The following is an 11,934-nucleotide window of genomic DNA, read 5'->3' on the forward strand; positions in this document are numbered from 1 at the left end:
ACCGATATTGATAACTACTCTGGACTTCCGCGACCCGAAGCAGATGCTGGTGCTGGTGCTGGTGCTCCGATTACCCATCCTATGCCGCTGACCAGTCCCTCCGTCACCAGGTTACTCACAACATCTCTCTTCCGCGTCCGAGGTGTCTCTGCCCCTTGTCCTTCCTCGCCAGAGCTGTTCGTCATGCTTCTACTACTGTTCGCCGGGGTAGCAGAAGTCAATGGGAATGCGTTCTTGCGCAGAGCCGATGCTGCACCGCGAGCAACGTCAAACAGTCCCATCGGTGCCTCCTCGTATCCGCTTAGCTTGCCTGGTCTCTGTGCCTGTCTCTGCGGCTGGGGCTGCCGTGTGGAACGTGCTCGTCGTTCCCGCTCGAGTTCTGTGTCAAGAGCGTCAAGCTCGCTGCTGGACGGGCCGAAGCCGCCGGGAAGGGCAGCACCACCTCCCATGCCCATTCGGCCCTGCCGATCGCCCTGGTAGTCCCAGCTCTCTGCTTCTTGCATCTCCTGTTCCTGGAGAGACGACATCTCTTCTTCGCACCGTCGCCAGACAGCTAAGATCTCGGGGAGGTACTCGGCAGCCGGGGCCAGGACTAGGGCCAGGGAGAGCAGTTCCATGCGCTGTGAAAGGCGTGCAATCCTGGAGACGAGCGTCGTCGTCTCCTGCGCTTCTTTGCCAGTCGGTGGATGACGGCCGGTGTTGTACGCCGAGCGCCATGAGATATCATCGTCTTCGCCTTCGCCTTCGCCTTGTGCATGTCCTCTTTCGCCTCTCTCGCTGCCGGGAACTAGAGACGGGGGTATCACCCGTGTGACAACGTAGGAGTATGCAGTATCAAAGTCAGACGCGTTCACTGCAGCGGCGATGGCAAGGGACATTATTCGCCTCTCTGCTGATACGACAGCCTTACTGGGGGAGGAATCTGAACTTGTTCCCACCATCCCTGTAGGGAGACCTGCTGCTACCAAATTTCGTCCAATCGCCAATAGATCGTCAAGCTGTGTATATCCCTTTGGGTTCTGCTCTAGGACTTTTTCAATCAACGAAATCGGGTCCTGGTGGACACGGATGCTGACAGGTTGGAAGGGTACGCCATGCTGAAGCGTCAGCGAGTAGAATGATAGGGCGTGGGTTGCAGAGAGCAAGCTGCTGATCTGCTGAAACGGGACAGACTGTGGGAAGTATGGGGTAAATGCTTCGAGCCTGCAATTGCGAACTCTTGTTAGAAACAAAGCTTTGAACCAGCTTGAGGAAAAGAGAAAAAGGGAGATGATTTCCTTACAGGTCTGCTGCTCGCTTCATGCCACCTCTGGTTTTGTTGCCATTGGTCGCATTGTCATACGCAGCAAATATAGTCTCCGTCACAGCCGATTCGATCTCTTCTCGAGGAAGAGGCGTGGAACTTGATGAGCTGAGATATACATCTGCAGCAAGATTGTACTCTGTTTTTACATATAAAAGGCCATTAGCATGGAATCCACTGGAAATTCCCCTAAAATTTTGAAGTTTGGAGCACATACCCCTTGCCGTCAAGATAGCAATAAAGATCTCTCGTTCTAGTTTCAACAGGGGAATCTTCCAGAACAATCCTTGCGGTACTTCTGGCTGCGTACTGCCTCCCCAACTATGCAGCCAAAGCAAGCTCTCCCTAACCTGGTTCCAATCTTTAGGCGGAGGGTGTTGGTGGTTAAGAGTCTCGAGCAGTTTTCGCAATTCATAGAACTGTGCATCAGCCTGCCCCAATAGCATCAACTCCGCTGCTGCTCGAGGCGACATCCAGCGGCCATACTGATCAAGTATTCGGATGGATACCAGTATGGCGTCTGTGAACGATATTGACTCTTTCGTGGGGTATGTGAGAGGGTTTGAAGGGTTTAGGAGCATGTTATGGAGGAGGTGTTGCCGTGATACTTTCTCAAGTTCTGGTATATGGAGTGACAGAGGATGAATGCCAGCGCTGTTGATATGTAACTGGTCATCAAATTTAGTAAAATCAGCGACTCTCGATAATATGCGTGAGGCACCCGATATAAGTCCAAAACCGCCATCAGAAAGTGCGTATATTGACGCAAGGCCTGCTTGCGCATAACGGAACATTAGCCTCCTTCCCATGTCTTCGGATAGGTCTCCATCCTGAGCCCCATCATAATCCCCGAGATTGATGTCTCCTGGCCCTGACCACTGCTCAACTGCCTCAATGGCCAAGTGAAAGTCCCGAATGCTTGTTGATAATATCCACTCGTTTACGTCTTGCCAGCCAACTTCGACGGAATCGGTGCTGCTATTTGGGTCGGTCTTGTCAAGTTTCCGCCTTTTCGATTTGACATGTCCGTACATCCATGGGCCGACAAGCCCCTTCAAGTCCCTACCAACATCTCCTCCCTTCGCATGTGGCTCAACCGCAGAAAGCAAGATGTTCACTGCACTTCTCGAATCCAGTGATTCTACTAGTTCTAGTGATAATGCTCCTTCATTGTCAGGGTGATATTCGTAGTTGAATCGTATAGCGGGCAAGACAACAGAAATCGTCCAGTCGCGAAGTGTAGTTGAGTCCGAGATAAACGGGTCCACGAGTTCGAGGATATATAGCTGTAAGCCAACTTCGGTATCAATTCTATGCGCTCGATGGATCAAAAACTGAATAAGAGGCGGTTCGGAGACATCGATATTAAGGTGTGGACGGCGAAGGGGAAGTAATTTTAAGTGTCGAACTTGTTTTCGAGCATCGGGTTCGGATATTTCTCGAATAGCGGCAACATCTGTGTCCAAGTTGCGATCCGGAGCAGAAGAGTCATCGACAAGCTGCTTGATCACTTGAATATATTGTTCAGGCTCCGTGATCTCTGGTAGAAACGTAAGGATTATTCGGAATAGTAGTTCCAAGTGGAGGGTATGGGGAAACTGGGATTTGAGAAGCGGGAGCCCTGATACATCTCCGTTCAGACAGAGTTGCACGGCTAAGAGAGCAGCATGGGAATCAGATAGACCTTCAAGGACCGTCATATTTCTAGTATTATCATGGTCAACGGCCGCACGTTGCTTCCGTTAAGTCGCTGTTTATTGTATGATATCGCAAAGTGTATATTGATAGCAGATAGACAGATGTGGCACTTCGAGGTTTGTATTAGATAAGCAGAAAGCTTGGACCAGCCTCTTGTGAACAACCAACGACGGCTTTCGAGCATCGGCCAAAACCGCAGGTTAACTTGAAATCGCATCCCTCACACACGCAATTGAGACACAATGGCTTCAGGTTACGGTCTTAACGGTGGTAAGTATATATTTGGTCTCTTCTCATCATTTCAATTGCCTCATACACGACCGCGGAGCCGCAAATAGTGGAGTTTTGGAATGCAATCAGACTGCTAACTTGTGACCTTTCTTTAGGCGTATCCCGGTGCTTTCCCTTCTGGCAGGACTTGCTCGGCTGCTATGTCGTCAACTCAGCTGAGGGTGAGGCCGGCAAGAAGAAATGTGTCGGAGTTTTAGACGATTACTACGAGTGCCTACACCACAAGAAAGAGGTCAGCGGTTTTCCCACCGCCCACAAGCCAGATGGGATTTCAAGATCTCAACCTTCTCCCCAAACCCATAATTGAACAAACCACCGAATTACCTTGAATAAAACGCTAAATGATACCTTATACTAGGCCGCAAGAACCCGAGAAATGCAAAATGCCTACCGAAAAGCCATGTCTTCCCACCCCAGAGAGAGCGCCCCTAGAGCCGAGCAGATAAGTCCGTTAGGATTACTGGGCAAAGAAGACGCGAAATCATCATGATCGTGAGCTAAGATAGCAGACGCTGAAGGGGAATATGAAATTATATTCATGTGTAAATAGAGGGCGGAAGGAAGAAGAGAAGAGAAGAGAAGACGCCTGGGTTTAGAGAGATTGTTTTCTTCCATGTCCGCTCCGTGTACCGGGTAGCATGGCCTGGAGTTCATGTTTTATTATTCAGCCATTCCCAACGTAGCAATGGATTGTTTGCTCTTGGTGGTTTTACCTATGCTCTGATATTTTCACCAATAATAACCAGCCTTGTGTGCAATGTGAATTTAGCTAAGTAACGGCGTATCTGCCATTTGGTTTGGCCTTGGCCTGTAGGGAGTGGGATTTCTATCAACCTTGGAAGTGATATGGCAGTTACCTAATTACTGGAGTCAAATAGTCTACGGCTCCCAGCGACCTCCTTCCCATGGCTATCAATAACTCCATTTTTATCACCAGGAAGTCTCCTCTTTTAACATTTAACACTATTTACCGCCTACCCAAACCAACGGGCAAGCCGTCGAATAATTCACCTAATAAACAAAGCAACTAACGACCCTTTTGACCGGTGAGGCTGCAAGCTCTTCAGTCCATCCAGTCCGTGGCCTTCCAAGACGATGATCATGTGACCTGAAGAATTTGAAGTTGATCCGTGGCAGGATCCTTCCATATACGAAGCGCTCTGCATAATTCCTCCACAAGGCTATTTTTCTTTACGTGAGAGGAGTGCTTCAGTGTGCCACCCAAGGACTTAAACCCGAAAGCTTGTCGATATATAGCACAAGCTATTATTATTACCGTAGATACGGAGTACGGAGTATGCATATCAGCCTGTCTGTTCCCCCGGCTGCCGGAGCAAGCTGGGATCGTCTCTCCCTCTCACTCACTCTGTGTGCGTGCCTGCATTAGCGACCCTTCCGTCTTCCCTCCCTCCAACGTTTCGGACATCAACATCAGTCCATGTATAGAGAGCTCCCCGACGCAAGTGGCCGTTGCTCCTTAGATGCCCTCCACCTTCCACGTCGTCTACTCCGTATGTGCTTTGTCTGTCCGTCCGTCCACCTATCTACCCGGTCCCTCTAGCTTGCGCTCGCTCAGGGGTGGTCACGTGCTCATAATAGCGGCGCAGGGTTGTAAGGGGGCGCCGCGCCATGGCCGAAAGGGGACTAGTGGTGGAGCCTGCCGCGCCAGAGAAAAAAAGACGCTGGGCCCCCGATGATATAAACATGCTGCGCGACCTCGATAGAAAATTATTCTCTGAACCCGGCACGCCCAAACAGCTTCCCTTTTCCGCACTGCCTCTCGCCCCCTTCCCACCGCACACTCACCGGCGCCATACACCCACAGCCCTGCCCTGGCGTACTAAGTCTAACTCAGCTTGGCTTGTCTATTGTTGCTCTGGCTAAAGAAGTACATTCTATATCTACTTCGCCCGAAGGGGGCCATGCTTCCCCCAGCGGCCGCTTTTTACTTCCATACAGGTCGTCTTGGTCCGCCCTATGAGCACGCTCCTCCCAAGCTACACCTAATCTGACGCGCTTCTTTTGCTTCACTTCACTCTCGTCACTTCACTTTCTGCAGTACTTTGGTTTATTTTTTTTTACACTCGATGACGGGAATGATAATCACTTGCCTGCTGCGCTCCTTCACTTCTGCTTAATTCTTTCCCTCTTTTCTCTTTCTTCACCTTCGTCGACTTAGAAGGCCGACCTCTATCTACATTGCTTTAGCGCGTCGAAAGTGAAAAAAGAGCGAAAAAAGGCGAAAAAAGATGGGCTCAAGGTTAGTGGCGATCCAATCAGGAAGCTTTTCAACACATCCACTCTGCTGACTCATGCTAATTTTTACCGCAGTCGGCTAGATCGATTAGTCACGTGAGTAACGCTTTTTAGATGACTAAGGATTAGCTTGATAAAACTAACATGGTCACATGATTATTTTTCACCTTGCAGCCTTCTAGAGACAGGGAGCACACAGGTCATCAGAAACACAGCGGCCCAACAGCTAGCAGACGTGCAGAAGCAGCATCCAGATGAGCTGTTCAACCTGCTAGGACGTATACTTCCGTATCTACGGTCTAAGTCATGGGATACCCGGACGGCTGCCGCTAAGGCGATTGGCGGTATAGTCTCCTTTGCAGAGAAGCTGGACCCTAATGCAGATGACGATAATACCACTACTACCAAGGCCGAGGTCAAAGAAGAGACTGAGAAGGAGAAAGAAGGAGCATCTGAAGAACTGCTTGATCTCGAGACCCTGGACATAGTCTCGGTTCTTAAGCATGGACACAAGCTGCTCGGGAGTGGTGGTAAGGAGTATGAATATGCTGTTGCTGGGTTAGATCCTATTTCTAGGCTACAGCAGCAAAAAAAGACACTAAAAGGACGATTGGGCCTTGCTGGCGATTACCCCCAAGAGGATCTCATCCATGACACTGAAATGTCCAATGGCACTCCACATAGGAAGCCAAGCCAAATACAGATGCCCCCGCCACTACTTGACACCTCTGTTGGTGGCCTTGCTCGTTCACAACATCCATTTAACCGCGACTCGCCGCTAGAGGAGGCTCCTCCCTCTGCCAATGGTGATGATCACGGTCTAAGCAAACGACAGCTTAACCAGTTGAAACGGAAGAACAAACAGACCGCCAAACTTGGTGCCAACAAGATCCGTATCGTTGATCTAGCTGTTCGAAAGGGTTCTGATGCTGGGTCTACACCCATAGAAGTATATACTCCTCACCCAGTGAAGAAGGAAAATGGCGATGAAGATAATGACGCCAAGGACGATTACTTCTCCATCAAGAAAGAAGGTCCAGACGATGATTCAAAACTCGTAAAGGAGTTTAAGGGAACCGTTGTTCCCGAAAAGCCGTTCATTCAGAGCAGCTCCTCAGATGGACAAGACCTTGAATGGCCGTACGAGCGGATGTGTGAGATCTTGATGGTGGATCTATTTGACCAGAATTGGGACATTCGCCACGGAGCTGCTATGGGCCTGAGAGAAGTTATTCGTGTCCAGGGACCTGGTGCTGGAAGGCAATACGGTAAGACACGAGTCGAAAATGATGCGTTAAACCATCGTTGGCTAGGTGACCTTGCCTGCCGTCTACTCTGCGTCTTCATGCTGGACAGATTTGGTGATTACATTTCGGATAATGTTGTAGCGCCAATTCGAGAGACCGTCGGACAGACGATGGGCGCTCTCTTGTCTCACCTGCCCGATTCATCCGTCACCCAGGTGTATCATATTCTTCATAGGATGGTAATGCAGAACGATCTGGATCTCGACAAGCCCATCTGGGAAGTCTGCCATGGCGGTATGATCGGCCTAAAGTACCTTGTCGCCGTTCGCACTGATATTTTAATGAAGCAATCCACCGTGCTAGACGGAGTGATTGAGGCCGTAATGAGGGGACTGGATAATTACGACGATGATGTCCGCGCTGTTAGCGCAGCGACTTTGATACCCATTGCAGACGATTTTGTTAAGCTTCGTGGCGGCTCTTTAGGCGCACTGATAGAAGTTGTGTGGAACTGTCTATCAAACTTACAAGACGATCTTAGCGCCAGTACGGGGTCGGTAATGGATCTCCTTGCGAAGCTTTGCACGTTCCCTCAAGTTCTTGAGGCCATGAAAGAGAATGCCGTACACGACTCCAACTCCTCCTTTGGAAACTTAGTCCCTAGACTATTTCCATTCTTGCGTCACACTATCTCTAGCGTGCGGTCGGCGGTACTGAGAGCATTACTAACATTCCTTGAACTGGATAAAGATGGTCAAAACACCTGGGTTGATGGCAAGTCTCTTCGATTAATATTCCAGAATTTGCTCGTCGAACGCAATGAGGCGGTACTCAAACTGTCACTACAAGTATGGTGCGAGATGCTTAAGGTAGCCGAAAACCATAGATTGATGAACGGCGATCAACTAGTTGGATCCTTACAGCCTCTTATAACGGCCACCATGAATCCGTTTGGTGTTCCACGATACCCAATTCCGATGGATGCTTGCTTGTTCATCCGACCTTCTGGTTTACCTTATACTTCCGCCCCTGCAGGCCCTCGACGTCAATCACCAAATAGCCAAGTTGATCCCCAGCCCCCTGGTCGTGGCCGACGACGCAAAGCTGAAAAACAAGAACCACCACCAATCAACTCACACAACGTCGATGGCCACATGCTGCAAGGAGACATTGATCTGGTCGGTTTAGATACAATGATCAGATCGAAGATATACGCCGCTTCTGCTCTCGGCCGTTTCTTGCATATATGGCAAGCCATGAACGGTTCGGATTTATGGCAAGGTATATTGCCTTGCCTACACTGGCCTGGTTCCTCATCTCAATTGGCTGCAGCCATGGTGATAGAAGAATACGCAAAGAATCGTGATCCAAAACTGCCATGCCCACCCGTTCTGTCCGAATGGCTAAACCCTTTACTCGAAAACGATCGACCATTATGGTATAGTGACATTGCTTGTTATTTGCAAATCTCTAGATCGCAATGCCATTCCCTCCTCAATACCTTCCGAGATCATGCGCATGTATCGCCTTCCAAGCTACCTACTCTAGCCGTTGTTGTCCAGGGAGAGCCAGAAGCAGGACCCAACGCCTTTTCGATTCGAGACGCTGAAAAAGTTCTAGGGCCCGACTTTGAACGCCTTAAAAGAGAACTAACTCCCACTCAGAGGCTTACTGCATTGCAAGTACTTAATGACTCTCGCCAAACTGCCCAAGCTACGGTTGAAGAGGCAAAGGAAATTAAGGAACAACGAGACATGCGCATCAGAGCAGTAATTGCTAGCTCGCTTGTTTCCCTACAGAACATCCCCAAGAAGCCAAGCTACCTTATCAAGGCCATGATGGATAGCATTAAAAAGGAAGAAAATGCAGAACTACAGAGGAGATCAGCTAGTGCCATTTCATCGTTAGTAGAGTATTATACCAGTGCCGCTAAGCGTGGTCCCGTCGATAAGATCATTGGCAATCTCGTCAAATTCTGTTGCGTCGACACTACAGAGACCCCAGAGTTCCATCATAATGCCCATCTGGAAAAGGCTGTACTGTCCTTGCGCAAGGAAGAGGATAAGAGAGACCCGGTGGATACTGTTAAGTTCGAAAAGGAATCGAAAGAAGCTAGAGTTATGCGTCGTGGTGCTAAGGAGGCACTGGAGCAGTTGGCTGGGAAGTTTGGAGCTCAGCTGTTTGATAAAGTTCCAAACATAGCCAGCTTGATACAAAACCCTGTTCGAGAAACATTAGCCGGCGATTTACCTGTCAATATCAGAGATCCATCAAGCACGCTCGGCCAGGAAACTGTTGACGGCCTTTCAACTCTCCGAGCTTTGGTTCCTAAGTTCGATCCTGGACTATACCCTTGGATCATCGAACTTATGCCCATCATCGCAAAATCTCTACAGAGCGAACTTTCCGTTATCCGGTATGCTGCTGCTAAGTGCTTTGCTACTCTCTGCAGCGTTATCCCTGTTGATGGTATGACAATGCTTGTCGAGAAGGTATTGCCTACAATCAACAATGCGCTGGACGTCCACCATAGACAAGGGGCTATCGAATGTATCTACCATTTGATTCACGTCATGGAAGACCAAATCCTCCCTTATGTGATCTTCTTGATTGTTCCCGTACTTGGGCGTATGAGCGATTCTGACAATGATGTCCGACTTTTGGCAACTACAGCTTTCGCAACCTTGGTAAAGCTCGTTCCACTCGAAGCTGGTATTCCGGACCCACCAGGTCTTTCCGAAGATTTACTCAAAGGCAGAGATCGTGAAAGGCAGTTTATGGCTCAAATGTTGGATGTACGAAAGGTTGAGCCATTCCAAATCCCTGTTGGTATCAAGGCGGAACTTCGATCTTACCAGCAAGAAGGTGTTAACTGGCTTGCCTTTTTGAACCGCTACAACCTCCACGGTATTCTTTGCGATGATATGGGTCTTGGAAAGACTCTACAAACTCTTTGCATTGTTGCGAGTGACCATCATCTACGCGCGGAAGAATTTGCTAAAACAGGGGCTCCAGAAGTGCGTCGGCTGCCGTCTCTGATTATCTGCCCTCCTAGTGTTTCCGGCCATTGGCAACAAGAGATAAAGCAGTACGCTCCTTTCATTTCATGCGTCTCTTATATGGGGCCACCGGCTGAACGAGCAAAGGTTCGACCACTCCTAGACTCCGTGGATATTGTGATTACCTCCTATGATATCTGCAGAAATGACAATGATGTCCTTACCAACATTTCATGGAACTATTGTGTGCTTGATGAAGGACATCTGATCAAGAACCCGAAGGCCAAAATCACCCTAGCAGTGAAGAGTATCGTTAGCAACCATCGCTTGATCTTATCTGGAACACCAATTCAAAATAATGTCCTAGAACTATGGTCGCTGTTCGATTTCCTGATGCCAGGTTTCCTCGGAACGGAGAAAATATTCCTTGAACGATTCGCGAAGCCAATTGCTGCCAGTAGGTTCAGCAAATCGTCCTCTAAGGAACAGGAAGCAGGTGCTTTAGCGATTGAGGCATTGCACAAACAAGTCCTCCCTTTCTTATTACGTCGTCTGAAGGAAGAGGTCTTGAACGATCTTCCTCCAAAGATTTTGCAGAATTACTACTGTGATCTAAGCGATCTCCAGCGGAAACTGTTCGAAGATTTCACCCAGAAAGAACAGAAAGATATCGCTAATAAGGTCGGCAGCAGTGATAAAGAAGCTAAGGAACACATCTTCCAGGCATTGCAGTACATGAGACGGCTTTGCAACTCTCCAGCGCTGGTGATGAAAGAGGGACATAAACAATACCACCAAGTCCAGAAGCTTCTTGCTTCAAAGAACTCAAGTATTCGGGATATTGCCCACGCTCCAAAGCTCAGCGCGCTCCGTGACTTGCTTATTGACTGCGGTATTGGTGTTGATCCTTCAGCTGAAGGGGAGCTAGCCACTGGTGCAAGCTACGTCAGCCCACATCGTGCCTTGATTTTCTGTCAAATGAAGGAGATGCTTGATATTGTACAAAACGATGTTCTTAGAAAGCTGCTTCCATCTGTCCAGTTCCTTCGTCTTGACGGAAGTGTCGAAGCAACGAAACGGCAAAATATCGTCAATCAGTTCAATACGGATCCTAGTTACGATGTTCTTCTCCTTACTACGAGTGTTGGCGGCCTTGGACTAAACTTGACTGGTGCTGATACTGTCATTTTCGTTGAACATGACTGGAATCCTCAGAAGGATATCCAAGCTATGGACCGCGCCCACAGAATTGGCCAAAAGAAAGTTGTCAATGTATATCGGTTGATTACCCGCGGTACTCTTGAAGAAAAGATTCTGAAGTACGTTTACCCTCTATCTACACTGGTTTGTGTTTCGATTGCTAATTATGTTATAGTCTCCAACGCTTCAAAATTGACGTCGCCTCGACTGTAGTCAATCAGCAAAACGCGGGACTAAGCACCATGGATACTGACCAACTCCTTGATCTCTTTAATTTAGGTGAAACCGCTGACTCGGCTGAAAAGCCAACACAGGATGGAACCGGCAATGAAATTGACATGGTCGACATTGACGGCGAAGTCAAAGAAAAGGGGAAGAAGGGCTGGCTCGACGATTTGGGCGAATTATGGGATGACCGCCAATACGAGGAAGAATACAACCTCGACTCCTTCCTGGCTTCCATGAAGCGTTAAGTCGCATAAACACTATCCATACTTTCCCAGGCGGAAAAACTATTTCCACTCCAATTACAAACGACACGATAACCCGAGACCCATGACTCCATTTTTGCCTTTTTTTACTGCATTTTCTATCTCCTTATGTTCTTGAATTTCTTCTCTGAGTTTTCTTTTCCTGCTTGATTGCTCTCCTTTTACCTTAACATTCTCTCTGGGTACACGGCCATCATGCCATTATAATAAATACCCCTGATACCTCTGCCTCTATCATTATACGGCGTCTGGTCAAGAATAAGGGCAAGGGGGAAAAGGTGTTAGTAGGGTATTTCTATTGTTGTAATAACCCACTTCTTCCCTTCTCTACTTCTATAAAAATTCCTTGTACAAATACGATGTTATGTTGGACAGAGCTCATGAGGGTGCGGTTGGTTTTTCACGGCCTTTCTTTGCTACATTACTTGAATGGAATTAAACACAATAGA

At 48.4% G+C, this 11,934-nt stretch overlaps 3 protein-coding genes across 3 annotated transcripts; 2 read left to right on the plus strand and 1 right to left on the minus strand.

Annotated features, from left to right (window-relative positions):
* Nucleotides 1-14: 14 nt before the first annotated feature.
* MGYG_01033 (hypothetical protein) lies at nucleotides 15-3,003 on the minus strand (the record flags this gene model as incomplete). The annotated part of the gene is made up of 3 exons (XM_003176901.1): nucleotides 15-1,203; nucleotides 1,283-1,442; nucleotides 1,521-3,003. The coding sequence occupies 3 exons, from the start codon at nucleotides 3,001-3,003 to the stop codon at nucleotides 15-17; spliced, it is 2,832 nt and encodes a 943-aa protein (XP_003176949.1).
* Nucleotides 3,004-3,243: 240 nt separating this feature from the next.
* MGYG_01034 (NADH:ubiquinone oxidoreductase kDa subunit) lies at nucleotides 3,244-3,782 on the plus strand (the record flags this gene model as incomplete). The annotated part of the gene is made up of 3 exons (XM_003176902.1): nucleotides 3,244-3,271; nucleotides 3,388-3,524; nucleotides 3,651-3,782. 3 exons carry the CDS (start codon nucleotides 3,244-3,246, stop codon nucleotides 3,780-3,782), a joined length of 297 nt encoding a protein of 98 aa, XP_003176950.1.
* Nucleotides 3,783-5,541: 1,759 nt separating this feature from the next.
* MGYG_01035 (TATA-binding protein-associated factor MOT1) lies at nucleotides 5,542-11,467 on the plus strand (the record flags this gene model as incomplete). Its single annotated transcript, XM_003176903.1, has 4 exons — nucleotides 5,542-5,552; nucleotides 5,624-5,644; nucleotides 5,723-11,113; nucleotides 11,170-11,467. The coding sequence occupies 4 exons, from the start codon at nucleotides 5,542-5,544 to the stop codon at nucleotides 11,465-11,467; spliced, it is 5,721 nt and encodes a 1,906-aa protein (XP_003176951.1).
* Nucleotides 11,468-11,934: the final 467 nt, after the last annotated feature.

This window comes from Nannizzia gypsea, genomic scaffold (genome assembly GCF_000150975.2).
Source record: "Nannizzia gypsea CBS 118893 supercont1.1 genomic scaffold, whole genome shotgun sequence".
Taxonomy (NCBI): domain Eukaryota; kingdom Fungi; phylum Ascomycota; class Eurotiomycetes; order Onygenales; family Arthrodermataceae; genus Nannizzia; species Nannizzia gypsea.